This window comes from Asterias rubens, chromosome 9 (assembly GCF_902459465.1).
Source record: "Asterias rubens chromosome 9, eAstRub1.3, whole genome shotgun sequence".
NCBI lineage: Eukaryota > Metazoa > Echinodermata > Asteroidea > Forcipulatida > Asteriidae > Asterias > Asterias rubens.
In genome coordinates, this window is record NC_047070.1 from 12375304 (window position 1) to 12395340 (window position 20037).

Here is a 20037-nt window from a genome sequence, read left to right on the forward strand (position 1 = left end):
ATACTTATTAAAACTACAATAATAGGCAATGTTTATACGTGATAAAATAACTTGAGCGAGCGCACGTATCCCTCCCCACCGTAGATTTGAAGGCAATACATAAAAAGTTAATGATATTTAACAGGCTGTTTTAAAGTGTGTTTTTTTGTTTAGTAAACCACTAATTTTTTTTCTCATAAAAAAGTTCTTCTTACTTAGGAATACTTCGATGTCGAGCGCTTACAGTAAACCGTGGACTAAAAAAACTACCTAAATAAAGATCATATTAAATTTTCAAATTTGCTCTGACAAATAATTTGACCTTTTTTTAAATTAATTTTAATAATATTATTGTTATTACATTTTTTAAGAAAAAATACTCTCAAATTAATGAGCCCCCTTACGAACACAATAACTTGGTACACATAAATAAAGTATGGCTTCCAGTGCAGTTAAGTTGATGTTGCAATTCATGTTGAATTCTGAAATAGCGACGATCGGAAATCGAGCAGTTGGTTGACTATCAGTATACTATCAGTTTAAAAAAAAATACAATAAAATTGACGGATCAGTCAAAAACCTGGCGGACCAGTGAAAAATCAAGTCAACTGGTCCTGCTGGCCAGTTGAAAAAAAAGTTAAGGGCAACCCCTGTATGCCCCTTCGGCTGGCTTCGCCGGCGGGGCATAAAAATGGCTAGAGTAATCCCGCAGTTAAACTGCAGTAAACTGAAGTAGTAACATAAAAGTACAGCTTTACTCTAGTTTAAGATAGTTTAATTGAGGTTGCACTGTAGTAATACTACAATAAAACTGCAGTTTTTTGTAAATTAAAACTATGGTGGACTTTTATAAGGGAACCTCCCCTTAAAAGATTTTAATCGCTGAATCGAAAGCATGATTTGAAACAACAGGTTTCAGATCACTGGGACCCTACATTCATTAGATGATAAATAGCTGGAAAAGAATTATAAGCAAGGCTGAAAGAACAGAACCTACTTTTATAGATTCAGTTATCTAAACTGTGCCAATAAAGTATCTAAACACTTACAAATGGTCAGATTTATCGGAACCTGAAATAGTATACAAACATTTAATTGTTCGTTTCTATTCACCGTTAATTTCTGCACGTTTTGACACATCTTGTGTTGCGCTACGATGTTGTTTGGTGGATTTATGGACACTTGAGTGGCTTAAGGTCGAATTTCAAAAGTTGCAAAAGCCCCTATTCACCCCAATTCCAAAAGGGAACTCACATAAGCATCACACTCAGACAAAATCAAGACAAAAGACACAAACTCGTTTCGTTTACATGACCATGAAATTAATTGCCGTATCTTTAACTCTAAAACTGCTGTTATCCTGTCCTCCATTCTTGGTGTGTCCTCCATCATTGTCCTGAACGGCAAGGAGTCGTCTTCTCATACTCTCAATGAGACCTCTGATCTGTCCCTGGTCAATCCCCTGCGATTTCCTGATCAGGATGCGTCGCAAACCCCTCGAGAGTGGTGTCAGGCTTTATGGACTTGTTCACTTTCTTCTGCTGCAGAAGTCACCCTCGGACGGCCACTCCTTGGCAGGTCGTCCACATTTCCCTGAGCTTGGTAGCGATTCCACCATTTACTGACCGTCGCTGGTGACGTTTTTACCTCGCATCGACGTACCGGCTTCTATCAAACCAACGATCCGTCCTCTTTCCTGTTTGGTCGTTTGAGCCATCTTTCCTGTTATCTTGAAACACCTTTCCCTGTCTTACCATTGTTGTATGCCTCCCATCTTTGACCCCTTTGCTTGGTTACTGACAATTATTGGTGAGTATGTTCATCGCAACCGATTTATCCAAAACGCGACCAAAAAAACATCATTTATAAAAGGCGAGCAAAAGAAACGCTGATCTTACTCGTCACAATACAACGATTTAGCTTGAATAGGGGCTTTTGCAACTTTTGAAATTCGACCTTATGCCACTCAAGTGCCCGTAAATCCACCAAACAACATCGTAGCGCAACACAAGATGTGTCAAAATGTGCAGAAATGAATAATTATTTTTTGCCATACTGTTTCAGGTTCCGATATATCTGACCATTTGTAAGTGTTTAGATACTTTATTGGCGCAGTTTATTAAAATAACAAATTCATTTTATACTACCTTGTTTATTGTTGAATTCCTGCCAGATCTTGACAGTGTTATCATCACTACATGACGCTAGTCTGGTTCCTGTTTTGTCAAAGGTTATTCCCCAGACTGTAGACTCATGTCCACTTAAGGTACACATACAGCTCCAATCATCATCATCCTCTTGGAATAACTTTATGGTGTTGTCATAACTGCAAGACGCCAAAATCTGGAAAATTAAATAGTCTCAAAAGTAATTTGCCACTTAGAAAAAACAGCTACACAAGTAACTGTGTCACAACATTGTCTAGTTCCATGGAGTGCAGTTTCTCACGGAGTAGCTTGTGTACATTTAAAAACCATTATTTGTAGCAGTTCAGAACAACACTTCAGCACCCCATTCTCAAGTATGAGTCCTGTCATCCACCTCAATGTCCTGTCCAAAGTTCTTAGCCAGGATTTGAGAAATTGGGAGTGCCCTAAATAAAAGTGTTTAAATGGTAAGATTGACCAAACTCCGTTTGTTTGATAAATTGCCACTTTGTAACTTCGAGTATAGGAAAAGAATGCCCGGACGTTCGAGTATTGAACAAGTTTTTTTTTTTAAATGGTAAGATTGTCCAAACTCTGTCTCTGTTTAATAAATTGATGTTTTGTAACAATCGAGTATTGGAAAACAAATTGTTTAAATGTAAGAATGTCCGACCGGTCTGTTTAATAAAGTGCCATTTTGAGACGTTTTATTTCTGGAAAAAACTTGTTTTAAACGGCAAGATTGCCAAAACTCCGTCTGTTTAGTAAATTGCCGGTTTGTAATGGTTAGAATGTCAGGAACTCCGTCTGTTATTGCCGTTTGGACATTAAACATTCAAGTATTTGAGATAAAAAAAATATTTTCCCGCAACGGCTGAAAACATTGAGCTGGGACTGACATTTTCTTCTCCACTACTCCGAAGACACAAAACAGAAATTTTATTGAGATGGACCTTTTTACCATTACACAATTTGTCCAATATGCAAATGTGCCACAATGGCAATTATTATTAAAAGGTGATGTTGACAGTTTTTTCATTGATTCAGTTTAGGACGTAAAACAAATTCAAATATGTTCGGTTGAACAACCATGTGTGAATTAGAACATATTGGTTTTCTTCACGGTGCATGGGCACGCTTAAGGCTGAGGGCGCACTATGGAATGCGAGGCATTGTGTTAAGGGTGTGGCGTTAAAAAGGTCAATTCACGTTTCTTCGGCAAAGTGTTCACAGCTACTATTTATAAAAAATTTAAAAAAATTAAAAATCTTACAATTGTACATCTTCAACTGTTTTTTCTAGGGAAGTAAGAGACCTGATAAAAGCTGCATTGGAGAAGGCAGAAGACTGCACCGAAGCGGCCCAACAAGAGTTAAAGGACAGCTTAAAGAAGGCATTGGAAACTATTGACAAGCGGCAGAAGCTGATATGCCTCGCCGACTCCAGTTCCTACGGTTGGGCAACCGTCAGCGAATATGAGGCACATCAGTTTGCGGATGACGAGAATGATGACAACAAGATTACCAGAGCAGAGAACCGGGCTAGAAGAAAAATCAAACAGAAGAAAGCGGCAGCAGCTACCCAACAACAGCCGAAGAAATTCAAGTGGGATAACCGTGGAGCCGGTGAGCCTAACAACCCCCACGTATCGAACAGTATTGCCCCTGCAACCTTGGACATTAAAAACCAAAAGTCCATGTATCCCGTGCAGATGAAAGTTTTCTGCGACATAGCATCCTAACGAAAAGCTAGCGTTTGTGTATCACCACGGAACGGAGTAGCAGTAGCACAGCCAGTCAGTCCGAGACAAAACTTCAAGAACCACACACCAAAGAAATCACCGTGTGGACTGCCCATAAAGTGCCTCAGAATCCTGAGTGAGAGCGACCAATTTTAATCCATCCTCCCACAGCCCGACAGCCCCCAACATTGCCGACAAGGACTAAGATTTCCCCCCTTGTGAGCAACAGTGATTCTTTGAGCTGACCCAAACTACGACGACTGCGAAAGCCTACCCCCTTCCCCCGACCATCCGACCGAAAGCTGCCCAGAGACAACCCAGGGACCACGTCCAGAGTTCGTCAATTTGCCATCCAACCTCGGAAAGTGGAACTGACAAAATAGTATACACAGTGCGGATATTAACTGTACAGATAAATTTGAAAATTATGCTATGCATTTTGTCATAAAAATAATTATCATTTCACGATTATTATTATTATTTTGTGTAGGAGCCGAACGGTTTATATTTAATCCTGTCCGCACTACTTTTCATCTAATGACTGTGTACTATTAATATACAATCCACGACTGTTTTTCTCCGAGTTGACCTTTGACCGTATCACTCCGCCATGGGAAAGAGCGCCGAAACTTAAAAGAACGTCACGTATGCGGATGAAAGTTGACGCTGGGGCTGGTGAAAACACACTTCCACTGCGGATCATCAAGCAAATCTACGGCAGCCGATGGAAATCTTTTGTTACGCCAGTCAAAGTAAAGCTGACAGCATACAACAACACAGAAATACCATGTCTTGGTTGTATTGATCTAATGTGCCGATACTAGACTCCAAGATGAAGCAAGAATAGGTTCTACGTCGTAAATGTATCTGGAGCCGTCTTAGCTGGACTTCCCAGATGGTGACCTCAAAGTGGTTACCATCCACTCAGATGAAACATCCCGTCAAGGATTGGACCAACCCAAAACAGTAAAACCAACAAATTGAACGAGCACAGATGACCACCATATCTCGTCACGAGTCAAATTACATCCGTCGATGACCTCAAGAAACTCTACCCTGACCAGTTTGACACCATCGGAAATTTCAAAGCCAAAGCCAAAATTCTTCTGAAAGAGGGTGCTGAACCAAGCATTGATGCGCCGAGAAAATGCAGTGTACATCTGAAGCCGAAGCTAAAGGCTGAGCTGGACCAGATGGAACAGCAAGGGGTAATCAGAAAGGTCACACATCATACTGATTGGTGCAGTTCACTGACGACTAGCGTGAAACAAAATGGATCACTCAGAGTGTGCCCAGACCCAAAGCGCCTCAACCAAAGCCTGAAGAGATGCCCCCACAAAATACCGACAGTGGAAGAATTAAACCCAGCATTCTCATGTGCACAATATTTTTCCAAGCTGATTGCTGCAACGCAATCGATCACATCTTAGACAGATGACGCTCCCGACACCTCAAATAGTTACACCAAAACATGTCAGATTTGACGATGATCTACCTTCTGTTACACCTACCAAAACACAGTTAAATGAACAAACAAAGACACAGAAGAAACATAATCAGAACGCTCAAACCAGTCAGAATGTGGAAAACAACAAACAAACAGATACACAGCAGAACATGACAAACAAAACACGATCAGGTCGCATAATAAGAAGACCAGACAGATATAACCACTGAATCATAATTATCTCCTCTCCTGTTTAGAATATAAAATTCTGATTTTATTGATTATTACCAACGTCAAGTTGTTAAAGTTGTTATGATTACGTAAATTGCTAATCAGTTGAGTATTTCAAGTTAAAGTGTAGAGAAAGTTTGCTTTAATAATTTTGTTATTAATGTTTTGAGAATTGTCTAGTGTTACAACTGTTTTGCTGAGTTACAAACGTTTTGCAAGTTGAAAAGTTAGCAAGTTGAAAAGTTTTGTCAGTTGAAGAATATACTCTCTACTACAATAAACAGTTTTCCCACAAAGTTCATATCTTTACAGTAAATTCCACATTGCCTACACGTTGCTCATCAGTCAAGTTTGTAATTTTACTTTTTAAAAGGGGAGGGATGTTGTAATATGGGTCTACTTTATGGGCGGAGGTACATGTATATGTTGTTTAACCTCCACTCTTGCTTGTGGCTGATGTGATAACAATAAAAGCAGCCTTCGTGTTGTCAGAAGAATCAAGAATATTCGTAGTCTGCACTTTCACTTGAAGTATGAGTATGTATGGACTCAAATAGAGATCTCTATTTGAGTCCATACATACTCACACTTCAAGTGAAAGTTGTGACATGTGTTGCTTAAGTCACTATATGTAGTCACTGGGGTCAACGGTGTTGGCATTGTCAATGGGCTCCACAAACTGACCTGGTAGTCGTACAGTAGTGCCATACATGTTTACCATATCAGCAGGGGAACAACCAATGTCTGGTTTCGTAGTGGCACGAATACCAAGACATGTTATTGGATGTCACAAAGTGAATTGGTTTATAGAAATTACTATTTGTACAAATTTAAGTTTGTGTTCAAGAGTAACAAGTTTTTTGTTTTTATGGCCAAAGGGCCTATAAAGTTCGTAGACTTCATCCTAAAGTCACCTGGAAGGAGAATTTTTTTCTTGAAACATTAGAGTATATGTTTATGAACAATAAAATAATTTATTGAGTAATTGTTTGTAACAATTTATATCTTTAAAAAAAAAAATAGATAAAGTTGTTTGGGGGTGACTCCGCCTACCCCTTGTGACTAATCGAGGCAGACTTTGCCTCGATCAAACATCAAACACACGTACGTGCAAGTACATAAGGGTCCTAGTAGTGAGTTTGTACGTTTCAAAAAAAGAAGGTTTTTGTTCTTGCATTTTTCCGGCAATGTCGACCAGGTGTATTGCTGCTGGATGCAACAACTTAAGATGGGGTCAGTTTGCAAAGTGGTCTGGTCCGACGTCTTTTCCAGCGCTGTGACGCAAACACTTTTGAGAATCCGGAATACACTATACTTTTTGACATAAAGAGAAAAGCTCTTTTCTTAAACATGACACCATCCCAACAACTTTTCCAGCTAGTGGGAAGTCGAAAAAGATACCTGAAAGAAAGGACGAACCTAAAGGAACATTTGCCTAACGTGAAAATAATCGTGTATTGTTTCAACTTTGAGGGCATGTTTTTAGCTTGCACCAAGCATCACTATCTTGTGTTGCACTGCATGTGGTGATTAACTGCGCTGTGTAATCTGAGTGGACCCTCCGCACAGCAGCCATACAGTGCATGTAGACTAATCCGTGACCACAGTTCTGTTCGTAGGCATCGTACCAATCAGGTATCGAGATGTAGTGTACAGGGCCATAGACTTGTGGCTTGTGGTCTGTTTAGATGCAAAACAGTCGTCCTTCAAGCATGTCCGTAATGTCGAATAGTGAGGTATATCGGCAACAGTTCTAGCCAAACTTACTGTGTTGTGTCTCGGCTGGCACAAGTTTCTTTGAGAAGAAGGCGATCGGTTGCCACTCTAGTGCAGTTCAATGTTGCAAAACACCCCTGACAGCATGGTCGGATGCATCCACCATGATACTGAGCGGGGCATTGACATCTGGATGGACTAACAGCGTGGCATTGGATAGGGCTGTCATGATGATGGAGAAGGCCTTTGTCACACTCTGGAGTCCAAACAATGGGCTGACGTGACGATTTTTCCCTCTGAAGCAAGGAGGTCATTGAGCTGGTAGAGAATTTCTGCACAGCCCAGGGGTGAAACTCCTGCAGAATTTAACAAGCCCAAGGAAACCTCTTAACTTCTTGAGTGATGTAGGCTGTGGGTAGTCCTGAATCACAGTGACGTTCTTTCAGAGTGGCCTGATACCAGTATGGTTGAAGTGGTGTCCCAAGAACGGTAACTCAGGTACACCGAACACACATTTTACTTGGGTTGTGTTCTTCATGTTGCTCCGGTGATTCACTGCCAATGAGAATGTCGTTGATGTAGGCATAGACAAATGGTAAACCAAGGATTATTTGGTCCACAAACCGCTCGAATATCTGTGCAGAATTTTGCAGTCCAAAAGGCATTCGGACAAATACATATAGCCCAAAAGGTGTTGTTATATGCCAGTCTTGTCAACATCCATAGGTTTCATTGGGATCTAATGATATGCGCATACGAGGTCCATCTTACTGAAAACCCGGTGAGGTTGGAAGCAAAATCATGAAGATGTGCTATTGGGTAGCGGTCAGGTACATTATGTACAGTGATGCCATTAAGAGCTCTATATGTATAATCCCCCAGGGGCGCCAATCCCCAGGTGTCTTTTTTGGCACTAGATGAAGTGGCAGGGCTCGAATTTGGGGAAAAAATCCACAAGACCGCAGGGCTTGTTGCTCAGAACTTTTACTGGACCGGAAGATTTTTTACAAGACCAAAATTTTATTAGGAAAAAAAAAAGTTAACATGATACAACAGCAGGCCTTTTTCATCCCTTAGGAGGCTTTTTTTTTGCTGTGAAACCCAATCAATAAAGTTCCATATACCTACTTCACGTCATTCTCACCGCCTCAAAAAACAAAATTCTGATTTGACAGACAAATCACCAACAAAACACTGCTACGTGCAGCATTCACAAAAAGATCGTCATAAAAAAAGATTGACCAAAAATTTGACAGCAGTAGTCAGAAGCTCATCACTGTTGGTAGCCATACTAAGCAAGACGTTTGGCAACAAGACCTTACTTTTAATCCATGCAACACAGGGATGTGTGGTATTGCAACCAGACCTTCTTAATGCAAATTCAACACTCCTTTGTAAGGTAACAGACTTTAGACATGGTCAGTGGTAAACAAACATCGCTGTACTAAGGTGTGCCGCCGTGCCGGGTACCAACACATCACTCCCTCGTCCCCGCTCGCTCACTCCCCGGGTGCATAAACATAAATGGGTTGAGACTAGATGTACAAGGTGTGGGCATGAGTAAACTGAATGGAAAACTTGTATGCAGCCTGATGCACGTGAAAAAAGGACGGATTGACGTTCCGCAAGCGTGCTCAGAACACTGATTTGACGACAAGTAAAACAAAAACTTTTATTCTAAATGATATTGAAATACATTTTTTAATGAAAGATAATATATTTCATATAATTATTTGTAATAGTAACTATATTAGTATGCATAAAAAAAACACAAGACCGCCGGACTTGTTCGGCATAAAGTTTGCTGGACTGAAGCTAAAATCACTGGCCTCGGGCCTGCGGTCCAGCGTGAAATTCGAGCCCTGAGTGGTGAGGACCAATTACTGTCCGAGGGTTGAATGATTCCCAAATCCATCATTTGGTTGAACTCTTCCTTTACGATGAACAGGCGGTCGGAGGCGACCGTGGGAGCGACTCTGCAAAAACAGGTTGCACCTTCGGGACAATGCAGTGAGTAACATCATGGGTGACTAGAGCTTTCTTATACAGTGGCTGCGTTATTTGAGAAAACTCACCAAGGAGTGTGTCATACTTGGTGGATTGTGTAGGGATGAGTAAGACTGGACTAACCGGTAAGCCTGGTGCCTCAACCCCTGAGATGGAGAGATGAGTTGTGGTATCGATGAACCGATGCCTAGCCACATCAACAAGGTATTTGTAGTGATGTAAAAAATCTGCACCGAGAATTAGAGTAGGCGTGTCAGCCATAAAGAAAATCCATCGACTGCATCTGCAGGAAGGGATCCCTGTGCCGTTGGCAGCCTGCAATGAAAAAGTGCTTACATGTTTCCTTTCCGCTAGCGAGGGGGAAACACACTAACGACAGCACCAGTGTCTACCAAAAATTTGGTCTTGTTGAGGGAGTCACAATTGAAGAACAGTCCGCCAGAGTTGTCCGCCACTAGGCTGAAGTGCCGCTCCTATTCACTGGTGGGGTCGTTTCCTAGACTGTGATGCGCATGAGCATGGCGGGGTGCATGTGTGCGCTTTGTCACCAAAGCAATTGTGATACCAGTAGATAGATGGCGAGTCTTTCCGATTCTGTTGTACCCGACTGTGGCTGCGAGACCTACCCACACTGTTAATGATGGATTGGAGAGCGTTCACCTGAAGTGTGAGGCTTGCTATTTGCTCACTTAGTGTTTGTTGCTGAAATAGAGACCTTGAGTATGTGATTAGTGAGAATAGCTAGTTGATCCAACAGTCATGTTATTTGAAGACACTGTAAAAACAACTGTTTGACGACAGAGGATGCCCTCTTCTGGTGCATACGACATAGTAGTTAGGATGGTTTTTTATCTCCTAACTCCTTCTCTGTAAGGAGCATCTGTACTTGTTTTTGCTCGGAGGCGGAAGTGCGCTGGATCAACTGCTCCTTCAGTATGGTGTGTGGAGTTTCCTTCAGTGGCGAAATGGCGAGCTCTTACTCTTCTTGAATGATCTAGTTGCAATGAGGCTATGATGTGGCCAAACTTGGTGTCCTTGTGCTTAATACCTGAGGAATTGCGCCTGGGCCTGGGCGAACCAGATAATGGGATCTGTGATTGTGATGTGATTTATCCTCCACCAGTACTGGCGTATCCTCGCTACGGCCATAGTTGTGAGTCAAGAAGTGAAGTAAAAGACAATGGAACACAATGAACTAACGATACAAAAATGATTGCCCCAATATCGTCAATAGTGTCTGACGTAGAAGAATGGTACTCTCACTGAGCATCGATGTTTTACATACACAAAAATCCCTGTTTCGATCAGGTCTGGGTCACCAATGTAGGCTGAATACACATGTATAATTGATTGTTACACTCACCGTTATCAGTACAGCTGAATGCTCATTCTGGATGGCCAATCTGGAAAGATGGTGTTCTTTGATCCAAAAGATCTTTATAGTAATAGTTCACTCACACTCCATAGATTGTGACAAAAAGATGGCGTAGCATAAAAAGTTGTAAACAAACAGCACCCTCATGTGTTGATAAAAGTTAAGGGTGAAATAAAAGACGCTACAGCTACAAATTTCTCATCCCTACTGTATGCACAAGACACTACACTCTGACTCCCATACTGTAGCGCCAAAGTCAGTACTCACCATGAGAATTAACCAAACTGCATGTAACAATCTTTTTTCTTTTTATCATGAAAGAGTTCGTCAGGCTGGTAAATTATAAACTTTGTAAATGAATTTTCTATAAAACACAGTCAAATTATATAGTTTTGTTTATGTTTTGACTAGTTTCACTAGTAAAAGTTTTTTTCTTTCTTCACCAACAAATAATATTTTGTTGTTAGTACAGATGTGCACCCAATGACCGTTGCTATGTGTGGCCTCAATAAATACTGTATTAACACCATCACACATGTTATGTGATAGACAACATTATGACACAATGCTTACCTCTTTATGTGGATGCCAACTTACATTCTTTACATCCTGAGTGTGAACACTCACAACACCAACGCACTGGTAATCATCATCTTCATGATCAACTGTTGAGGATAAAGTTATAACAAACACTTTATTACAAATGTAGGCTTGATCATACAATGTATCAGCAGAACGTCTTGGCTGGTCAAGCCAGTCAGATTTCTATGTCTAATTTCATTAGACCAGCTTAAAAAGAGAAAAAAATATTTTATTCTGACAGAAAAAATGTAACTCGTCTTATCATTTTTGGCGAGCTGCAGAGCAGTGTGAGCCGATGTAATATCAATTTCCGTCCGGCATCTGTCCGTCCGGGTTAATGTTTTTGGAAATGTTTAAGTTTTTGGTTTAAGTTTAAGTCTTTGAGTTGAGTTGTTTTTTGTATATACAAGCCAAAGGGAGATTGTTATACACATTTGCCAGTCATTTTCATTAATGTTCAGCTATGTTTTCAAACATTGTTGAAGTTTTTTTAATAAAAATAATGGTGAAGTTTTTTGGAATAAAAACAAATGTATTTTTTTTTTTTCAGGTTCAAACATTGACATCTGGATTTAAAAGAAACAAGCTCAAATTAAAATCTTCAAGTTTTAAAATAATTTGTTGAAATAGAAATCAAACTCTCTGTCACTGGTTCCAGTTGAATGAGTTGAAACAATGAGAAACATAAATGGTCATAACTCCTGATTGCAACAATGTTCTGACTTGAAACTTGAAGGCAGTGGACACTATTGGTAATTGTCAAAGACTAGCCTTCAAAGTTGGTGTATCTTAACATACGCATAAAATAACAAACCTGTGAAAGTTTAAGCTCAATCGGTCATCGAACTTGCGAGATATTAATGAAAGAAAAAAACACACTTGTCACACAAAGTTGTGTCTGTATAGATGGTTGACTTCGAGACCTCAAGTTCTAAATCTGAGGTCTCGCAATCAAATTCGTAGGAAAATTACTACTTACTCGAAAACTATGGCACTTCAGAGGGAGCCGTTTCTTACAATGTTTTATACCATCAACCTCTCCAAATTACTCGTTATCAAGAAAGGTTTTATGCTAATAATCAGGCCTGGAATTACAATTTTTTTAGGGCAAGGCCACTTTGGCCTTGGATATAGGCAAATTTTGAAGGGCACCAAGGCCAAAGTTAAATTTCTTGCATTTGGGGGCATAGTTCTCAAATTCATCTTTTACATCTTCCTCAAAATGCTCTTTTTGCGTCTTAATTTTGGCAAATTCCTTCGTAAACATTTCCAAGAGTCATTTCATTCACCAACAATTATTTCGTCCGTTCACAAACGGAGGATACCATATATGGGCATTTTAACAACAGCGCCCTCTGTTGATCAATGGATGGTGTTAGACTGGTTCCTTGTGAAATCGGGACGTCAGATAAACGAGCGAGTGGATTATATGCGATGCAGGTTAGCGCTAGCGTGTGCGATGACTCGGGAGTGGAATCTCAGTTGCGCTTGTAACGTTGAATACCATGACTGCTATAGAGTTCCCTGGATTAATATTGTCGGCCGTAAGTAGTCGGCTGAAAAAAAATGCTTGTGTCAATAATAAAATCTTGGGCTTGGGTAAAAAAAAAAGGGCACGACGGCCAACGGAAAAAAAGAGCACGGCAGTTTTGGTTCGAATCCCACTCTAGTCAATTCTTTGTTCAACCCCAAAAATCATTTACAAATTTACCCAGTCAGTTTCCCTCGAGGTTTATATTGATATCTGAAACAAAAAGTCCCATCCCCTTAAGGTGATCCCCTAGCTGCCGCTTCCCAGGTTGTATCGTAATTTGGGTGTGATCCCTGGCTACACGGCAGTTTACGGTTGTATGGCTTCTGACTGGCACCCCGAACAAAGATATTGACAACATAGGGACACTGCCAATATAGGGCTAGATAGCTCAGTTGGTAGAGCGCCGGCACGTTAATCCGGAGGTCATTGGTTCAAATCCTACTCTAGTCAATTCTTTGTTCAACCCCAAAAATCACTTCAAAAATGTCGCGTCCAAAACGTCCAGCAGGCTGGGTTCATCAGCCGTAGTTGTATTAACAATACTGCAGGTAGTGGTACTAGTAGGCCTACAACTAGTAGTACTAGCAGTAGTACTTGTAGTTGTTGCAGTAATGGTATTGGCAGTTATAATAATGGTGTTACTGTTACGGACATAACCCCCTCTCCTCAACCAATGTATAATAATGGTGTACAACAACCAGTTTTGGTTAGCCTCCCAGCAAATATAAGTCAAGTTGGTGTGCCACAAGCGGTTAATAGTAATGTGTTGGACACCACTCTGGGTTTTGCTGTCCCCATGGCATTAAAACAACAGATTTGGGATGGGGAGTTTGTGGATTTCGCCCAATTATTGTCTGATAATTCGATTCAGTTGTTGGCCAACTCTAGGCAGCAACAGTCCGAGATCCACAGTGCGGTGGATGAATCCGGGAATATGGTTATTCGCCCTGCAACCCAGCATAATCGGCGGATAGACAGCATTGATAAGTGGCAGTCTGCCTTTCATGTTTTTATGGCAATTTACCTGGCCAAACACAATGGTAGGGCAGCAGAACTGCTCAAGTATGCCGAAACCATCCGGTTGGCATCTGTGCAATTCTCAGGGTTTGGTTGGCGGGCTTATGACGAGCAGGTGGATGTTGAGCTGTGGGTCACGGTTGCCGCCACTGCCCTTATGGGTCCTGCCCCCGATTTCACGAAACTCATCGCAAGTAGCGAAGCATCGTAGGGTTTGCGATGCGTCGCAGACTTAGACACGTCGCGGCTGCGACGAGTTCCACAATCCATTTCACCAAACACGTCGTAAGCGCGACGAGTTGCAACTCAAACCATTTTCACTCTTAATAAAAACAACCCTTTGGACGAGGATGAACTATTAAAGTTGTACGGCTGTTTCGTGTTGTTGCAACTTGGGTCATGGAACAGTCGTATATAATTCATTCAAGATGGCAGACACTCAGTACCGTTCCACGCACACATGGACGCACTGGCGAGAAATCGTGGAAAATGATTGGAGTAGAGTGAAAAGCGAGTGAAATGTCGTCTGCTGAAGTTGTGAAAGGCGCTGAAAGTACTCACTCAAAGTAAGTATTGTTGTTGAGTAGAATTGTGTCGATCTTTTGGGTGTCATTCTTAGAGACTACATTCAAGTATTCCGAGTGCAAATTATTACATTACAGTTACACAGTCAGTCAGTCGCTACGATAAAAAGGTCAACTGTTCGTTGTTGTTACTGAACCAAGTATCAGCCCGCTGCAGCAAAAACATGAAAAAAGCGTACGTACATGTAACTTTGTTTAACGTTATGTATCGTTTAGCGTGTTGTTCTCGTTTTTGTTTTGTGGAGCGAGGAAACGATTTACAACATTCGACAGCAACTTCAATCAAGTGAAACAATTTGGTTCTTGCAGAATATAACAATCTGCTACACTGAGTGTCAGACTCACTGTCCTGACAGTTATTTTATTTATTTAAAATAATATGTCAATAATTACAATTTACATGACATGAAATGAATCTTTGTAGAGCACCGACTGACCAGAGCCTGAGGGTAGCACACAAAAAATGTGTTGGGCATCAATCAATTCATTCATGACAATCAAAAACTGTCACAAAACGAGTCACTATCATCATCAGAATATGCTATAATAAAAATACCATAAATTATTGCTCTAGAATTGCCAGCGTCAGGAGGGTTGTGGGTTCCAATCCCACCCGAGTAACATGCCTGTGATATTTTTTCACAGGACTCAGGGGAAAGTACTGAGTATACAGTGCTAACTAACACACATCGGTGTGTGGGTAAAAACCAAAATTAATATAAATTATTTATAAATATATAATTATAGCCTTATAAAATACCATATAAAATTTATTACTTAGTCATGTTAGTAGAGAAAACTCAGCAATGCTTGCGACTTACTTGGTTTTTATTTACATTTGATGACTGTCATGACTGTAGTAGGCTAATGTAACTTTGTGCACTTTTTTGCCGATATAAACAAAATGTGTGCAGAAACACTAAAACGTCTGACCGCTCACCAAACTGGGAGCATGAAGAAGTGGCGGTTTTGTGTGCCTTTGTGAAAGCAAATACAGCCGCGTTATTTGGAACGAACACGAAAGGAAAGAAGGCCGATGCAGGTGTGGAGAGTGTGAAGACTGAACACTGGAAACAGTTATCAGAAGTTCTTGTTGCGAGTGGGGGACGCAAGCGTGATCATGATAAGATCCGTCATAAGTGGTCAGATGTGGCCAGCAAGGCCAAGGCTTACCACCGAGAGTTTTCCAAGACAGAGTAAGTTTTCCTTTTTTCGGGGTACTTATTTATCCCTATTTACCATGCAATGTATTTCATTCCATTTTATCCATCTCAGCTCTGCTCTGTGGGGATTTGCGGGGGGGGGGGGAAGTAACACACACCAAGCTCATCATTCACAAAAACCATCTCTGCCCTCAGCCAATTACATAAACCACACTGGGTTTACAGAAGCACCTTAAAAGTATAACTCGGTCTTCGCCTCATTTAATATGAGACGCGCAAGCACAATATTTTTTTGAATTCCACTCGTGCTCGTGTAATAACCAACGTTATCCACCAATCAGATGCTCGTACTGGAGGGTGGTATAAAAACCTTTACTTACTTCCAGTGTTTTTATTAGACAGTGCGTATTGCAAGTGTCATGAAAGTGGGTGATGAACTGCTCTGAAATAATTTACTTGTTTTTGCTTTCAGGAGGGGGTCCGAAGCCCAAACCAAACAAGACGTATGATATTGTACTGGATGTGTTGGACCCCATTGCCAAGGATGGCATTGTTAACCATGAAGATGGTGAGACGGACCTTAATGAGGACGTGGCCATGATCAACAATGTGGCATATGGTAACTACATTTTCTTTTTAACTAACTATTCATGAGGATAATATTTTTTTCAACTATAAAATTTGCTGCCATGGTATTGAACTTGCACGTAATTTGTCTAATTCTTCACTTTACAACTTCCACAGTAATAGCTGCCGAAGATGCAAGACAGGCGGTTGTTGAAGATGGTGGAGAAGATGAGTGTGAGCCGGAGGGGGAGGAAGAGGAAGAGGGGGAGGAAGAGGATATGCCTGTGGTGGCAAAGAAACCAAAGCTGACCACCAAACTCAGTACATGTACAAGGATACCTAATAATGCCATATATAATGTTGAAAAGGAAAGGTTGGTAGTAGCAAAGGAACAGTTAGGCGTCTCTAAACAGATTGCAGAAGCTTTGGCTAATATCAGCCAAACCTTAAGTGTCTTGTTAAATGTGAAGCTGCAGGAAAATGGGATGACACTAGTGAATGAGGGTTAATTGTTTTATTTGAAGATGTTTGTGTTGGTCTACCTTGTTTTGGACAGAGCCTTGCCATATTTTAATGGATAATTGTTGACTTAGCTAGAAATAAACAAAATTGTTAAATAATATAAATAAATTATTTAATTGATAAATTATTAAAGTAATATATTATTAAATAATATAAATAAGTTGTTTCTTCATTTATATTTTTATTTTTTTCTTGGGGGGTGGGGGGGAGGTTTCGTTTAACATCCTCTTAATTTGCCCATAATTATTGCGGGAATTACTTTATAGTTTCAGTCAAAGCTTTTAAGGCAGTGGACACTATTGGTAATTACTCAAAATATTTATTAGCATAAAACCTTACTTGGTAACGTATAATGGGGAGAGGTTGGTTGTTACCAGACATTTTTGTTTTGGGTTTGGGGGGGGGGGGGGGGGCAGCGGGTGCAAAAGGCCATTTCTAGACATCCTAGTTCATGTATTTGATAAAAATAACTGAGTGTGCCAATTGGATGATGTCAATACAACATTTTATTCAAACTTCAACACTTTATATTCTCCTAACGTTGCATTTCAAATCTTAAAGTACACAACTTATTCTAATGCTCATGTTGAGATACACCAAGTGAGAAGACTGGTCTTTAACAATTACCAATAGTGTCCAGTGTCTTTAACAGAGGTTCTGAAGCTTTCCTTTTTGATTAGTAATTTCAGTTGTACATGTAATTTATAACAAAAAAATATCATGGTCTGTTTACTGTATACCTATTTACATAATTGTATAAAAAGAATTGTGTTTGTTCTTAAAAGAAAATCATTAAAAGACACATTCAGTCTCAAGGAAAAGAGAACACAATAATGAATCATGTATGTGCATTTTTTTGTGTTGTTATTAATTTTAGTGCCAAAGAATTCGAAAAAAAACCGAACAGTGTGTCAAATTCAGCTCCTTGACCCTTCTCCCCTAGGCCAAGTCTAGGGATTATACATGTTATCACACAAGCTCGAGTGGAACAGCGAAAAATATAGCGCGTCTGCGTCCCATATTCAAATTTACTTCTGCCCGGGTGCACATAGTGTACTGCAATTAAATTTGGTAGTTGCAAGCTTGCTTTTGACAAATTTCAAGGAGAAATATAGTAATTTTCTGCCAATATCAGAATAATGCTCAAGGGTTGAGAAAATGTGAACTGCAAATAAAAAATGTGGGGGTGTTTAAACCTTTAATAATGACCAGTGTTTTTTTTTGGTTGTGAGTGGATACTCTGGGCTAGTCTTGGTGCAAGACGTTTCTTGTTACGGGCGATGCGGGCGCTGTTGGTTAGTTGGCCGTGCTGTGTGTGAAAGGAAAATGAGACACCTTGCACCAAGACTATATGCGCACGAACAGATTCGCAAACTGTTGTCTCAGTCATAACAATGCAACACACGGAGCTCAAGCACGTCGGAAATGGATAAGCTTAACAGAGTTTCTTACTTTATGATTTATTATGCTTTTTTAAACAAAAAAGGTATTTATGAATGGGAATAAAAGACTAGTGACTTGTTCTTAAACGGCCGTTTAAAACCTTGCATGTTTTTTTGCCGTGCAAAAAAGGCCCTCGTCGAACACATGCCATGACCCTGCCGGTTTTAACTGCCGTTTAAGAACTCGTCGCTACCCTTTTAATCGCTTATTTACAACCCCCTGACAAATCTTGTTCTCTCTCTTAGAAATAGCGATTGATTAGTTCGTTCCTCTTGACTGTGCCATCATGCAAAGGGCCGTTGTACTGAATGCCTTCATCTTCATAGTTGTCGTCTGCATCTTCATCAAGATCACCATCAAATTCAGGCTCCCTGAGACTCTTGGAGATGTTAAAGAGTACACAACAAGCTTTTATGATGAAGCATGCCCTTTCTGGGGATACCCTCATTCCAAGGGAAAGGCAAGGAAATCTTCTCTTGAGCTGTCCAAAGGTTTGCTCAACGACAACCCGTGTTCGTCTATGACTCCTGAGGCAAAAAAATGCACGAAAATTTGAAACAAGTATGTTATGTATTGTTTATCTTTCTTTAATATTGCAATTTATTTATTTATGTCATAACATTGCGATAATAATTTAAACCTGCCACATGAACTCACTATCAATTATATTGTAACTGATAGTTTGTTAATAGTAATGGAGGCTTAAATCAATATTAAACTACTATACCTATTGTATCTTCTTTCAGCATTTGTTGCTGGATCTTGTACAGGGGTCATCAGCCATGGAAAGGGCATACCCTGTGTCGCCAATGAGAACTCCATGGAATCTGGTTGCAGGTAGATAAATATGTATTACTTTTTTGTGATTAGGTAAAGCTAAGGATTTATAAAGATGATTGAAACTTTGTTACTTTGTTTGGTTCAGTGTTGACAAAAAACAAAAAAACAAAGTTTGGCTTAATCTGTTGTCTGAGTCACGAGAAAATAGTTGAAAACCTTGCACATTTGTACTATATAGACACATTATTTAAATTTGAGTTGTGTCAACAAACTATATATCTTCATCTACTGTTTTTTTCGCCTTTGACAGGATTTCAGAAGGAAACATCCCATGAAGACTGGTACTGGCATGATCTTCAGAAACAGTGAGCTTACAAACTGATAAAATTGTGAATACTGTACCAATACAATCGGACATTTGATTTTTAAGTTTTATTTTATGTTTATTCCTATTAAAATTTTTGTAATGTTCAATATAAAAAGGCATGGTGATGTTAGCTAATTTCTGCAAACAATTTCCCTCACTTTGTGCAAATTTCAGATGTTTAATTTGGATGAAATTGTTTTTCTTTTTCTTTTGTACACCAGGTAGAAAGAAAATTTCTGACAAACCTCCCATTTTCAAATCTGTCACTGATACGGCTTCCATGAAAAATAGCACTGTCATGCATACTCCCCGGCCATCTGGCAACCACATTTATGATGTTAAACTTCGCAATACAGATCACTTGGGCGTTTATGCTGTGGAACCCTTTTCTGTTGACAAACAGATGTTCATTATCACCTAATGGTGCTCCATAGAGGCGAATGTGGCTGCAGTCAACTGCTCCAATCACATCAGGGAAGTTGGCCAGTGCAAAAAATTCTCTTTTTTTTTGCATTTCCTCTTGCAAGTTTGCAGGAAACCTGATGACTACGTTTGCCAGTCTGCAAAATGCCCGTGTTACTCCATGTACTATCCTGCACACTGATGGTACACTGACGGTATGAAGGTCTCCATGCACAGTGTAAAATGAACTTGTGGCATAAAACCTTAATGCTGTCAGTACCTGCATGTGAGCTGGAATTGCATTGCTACGCTGTGAAAAGAAAAACACTTTCAGCATTTCATTTCATAGTTTTGTAGGACAAAAAACACAATGTCCGCAGATTTACACTAAACTTACACAGTTTGAAGATAATGATAGTAGAAAGCTTCCCTG

At 40.1% G+C, this 20037-nt stretch overlaps 1 protein-coding gene across 1 annotated transcript in view; it reads right to left on the reverse strand.

Moving 5' to 3' along the window:
* The window catches only part of LOC117294495 (probable cytosolic iron-sulfur protein assembly protein CIAO1), a 49367-nt gene that overhangs the window by 22462 nt on the left and 6868 nt on the right, over window positions 1–20037 (reverse strand). The window contains exons 2-3 of the mRNA XM_033776924.1: window positions 11217–11308; window positions 2127–2322 (exon numbers count right to left, since the gene is read on the reverse strand). Coding sequence (XP_033632815.1) covers window positions 2127–2253 — 127 coding nt within the window. The 5' untranslated portion in view covers window positions 2254–2322; window positions 11217–11308. The remainder of the gene's footprint in view (window positions 1–2126; window positions 2323–11216; window positions 11309–20037) is intronic.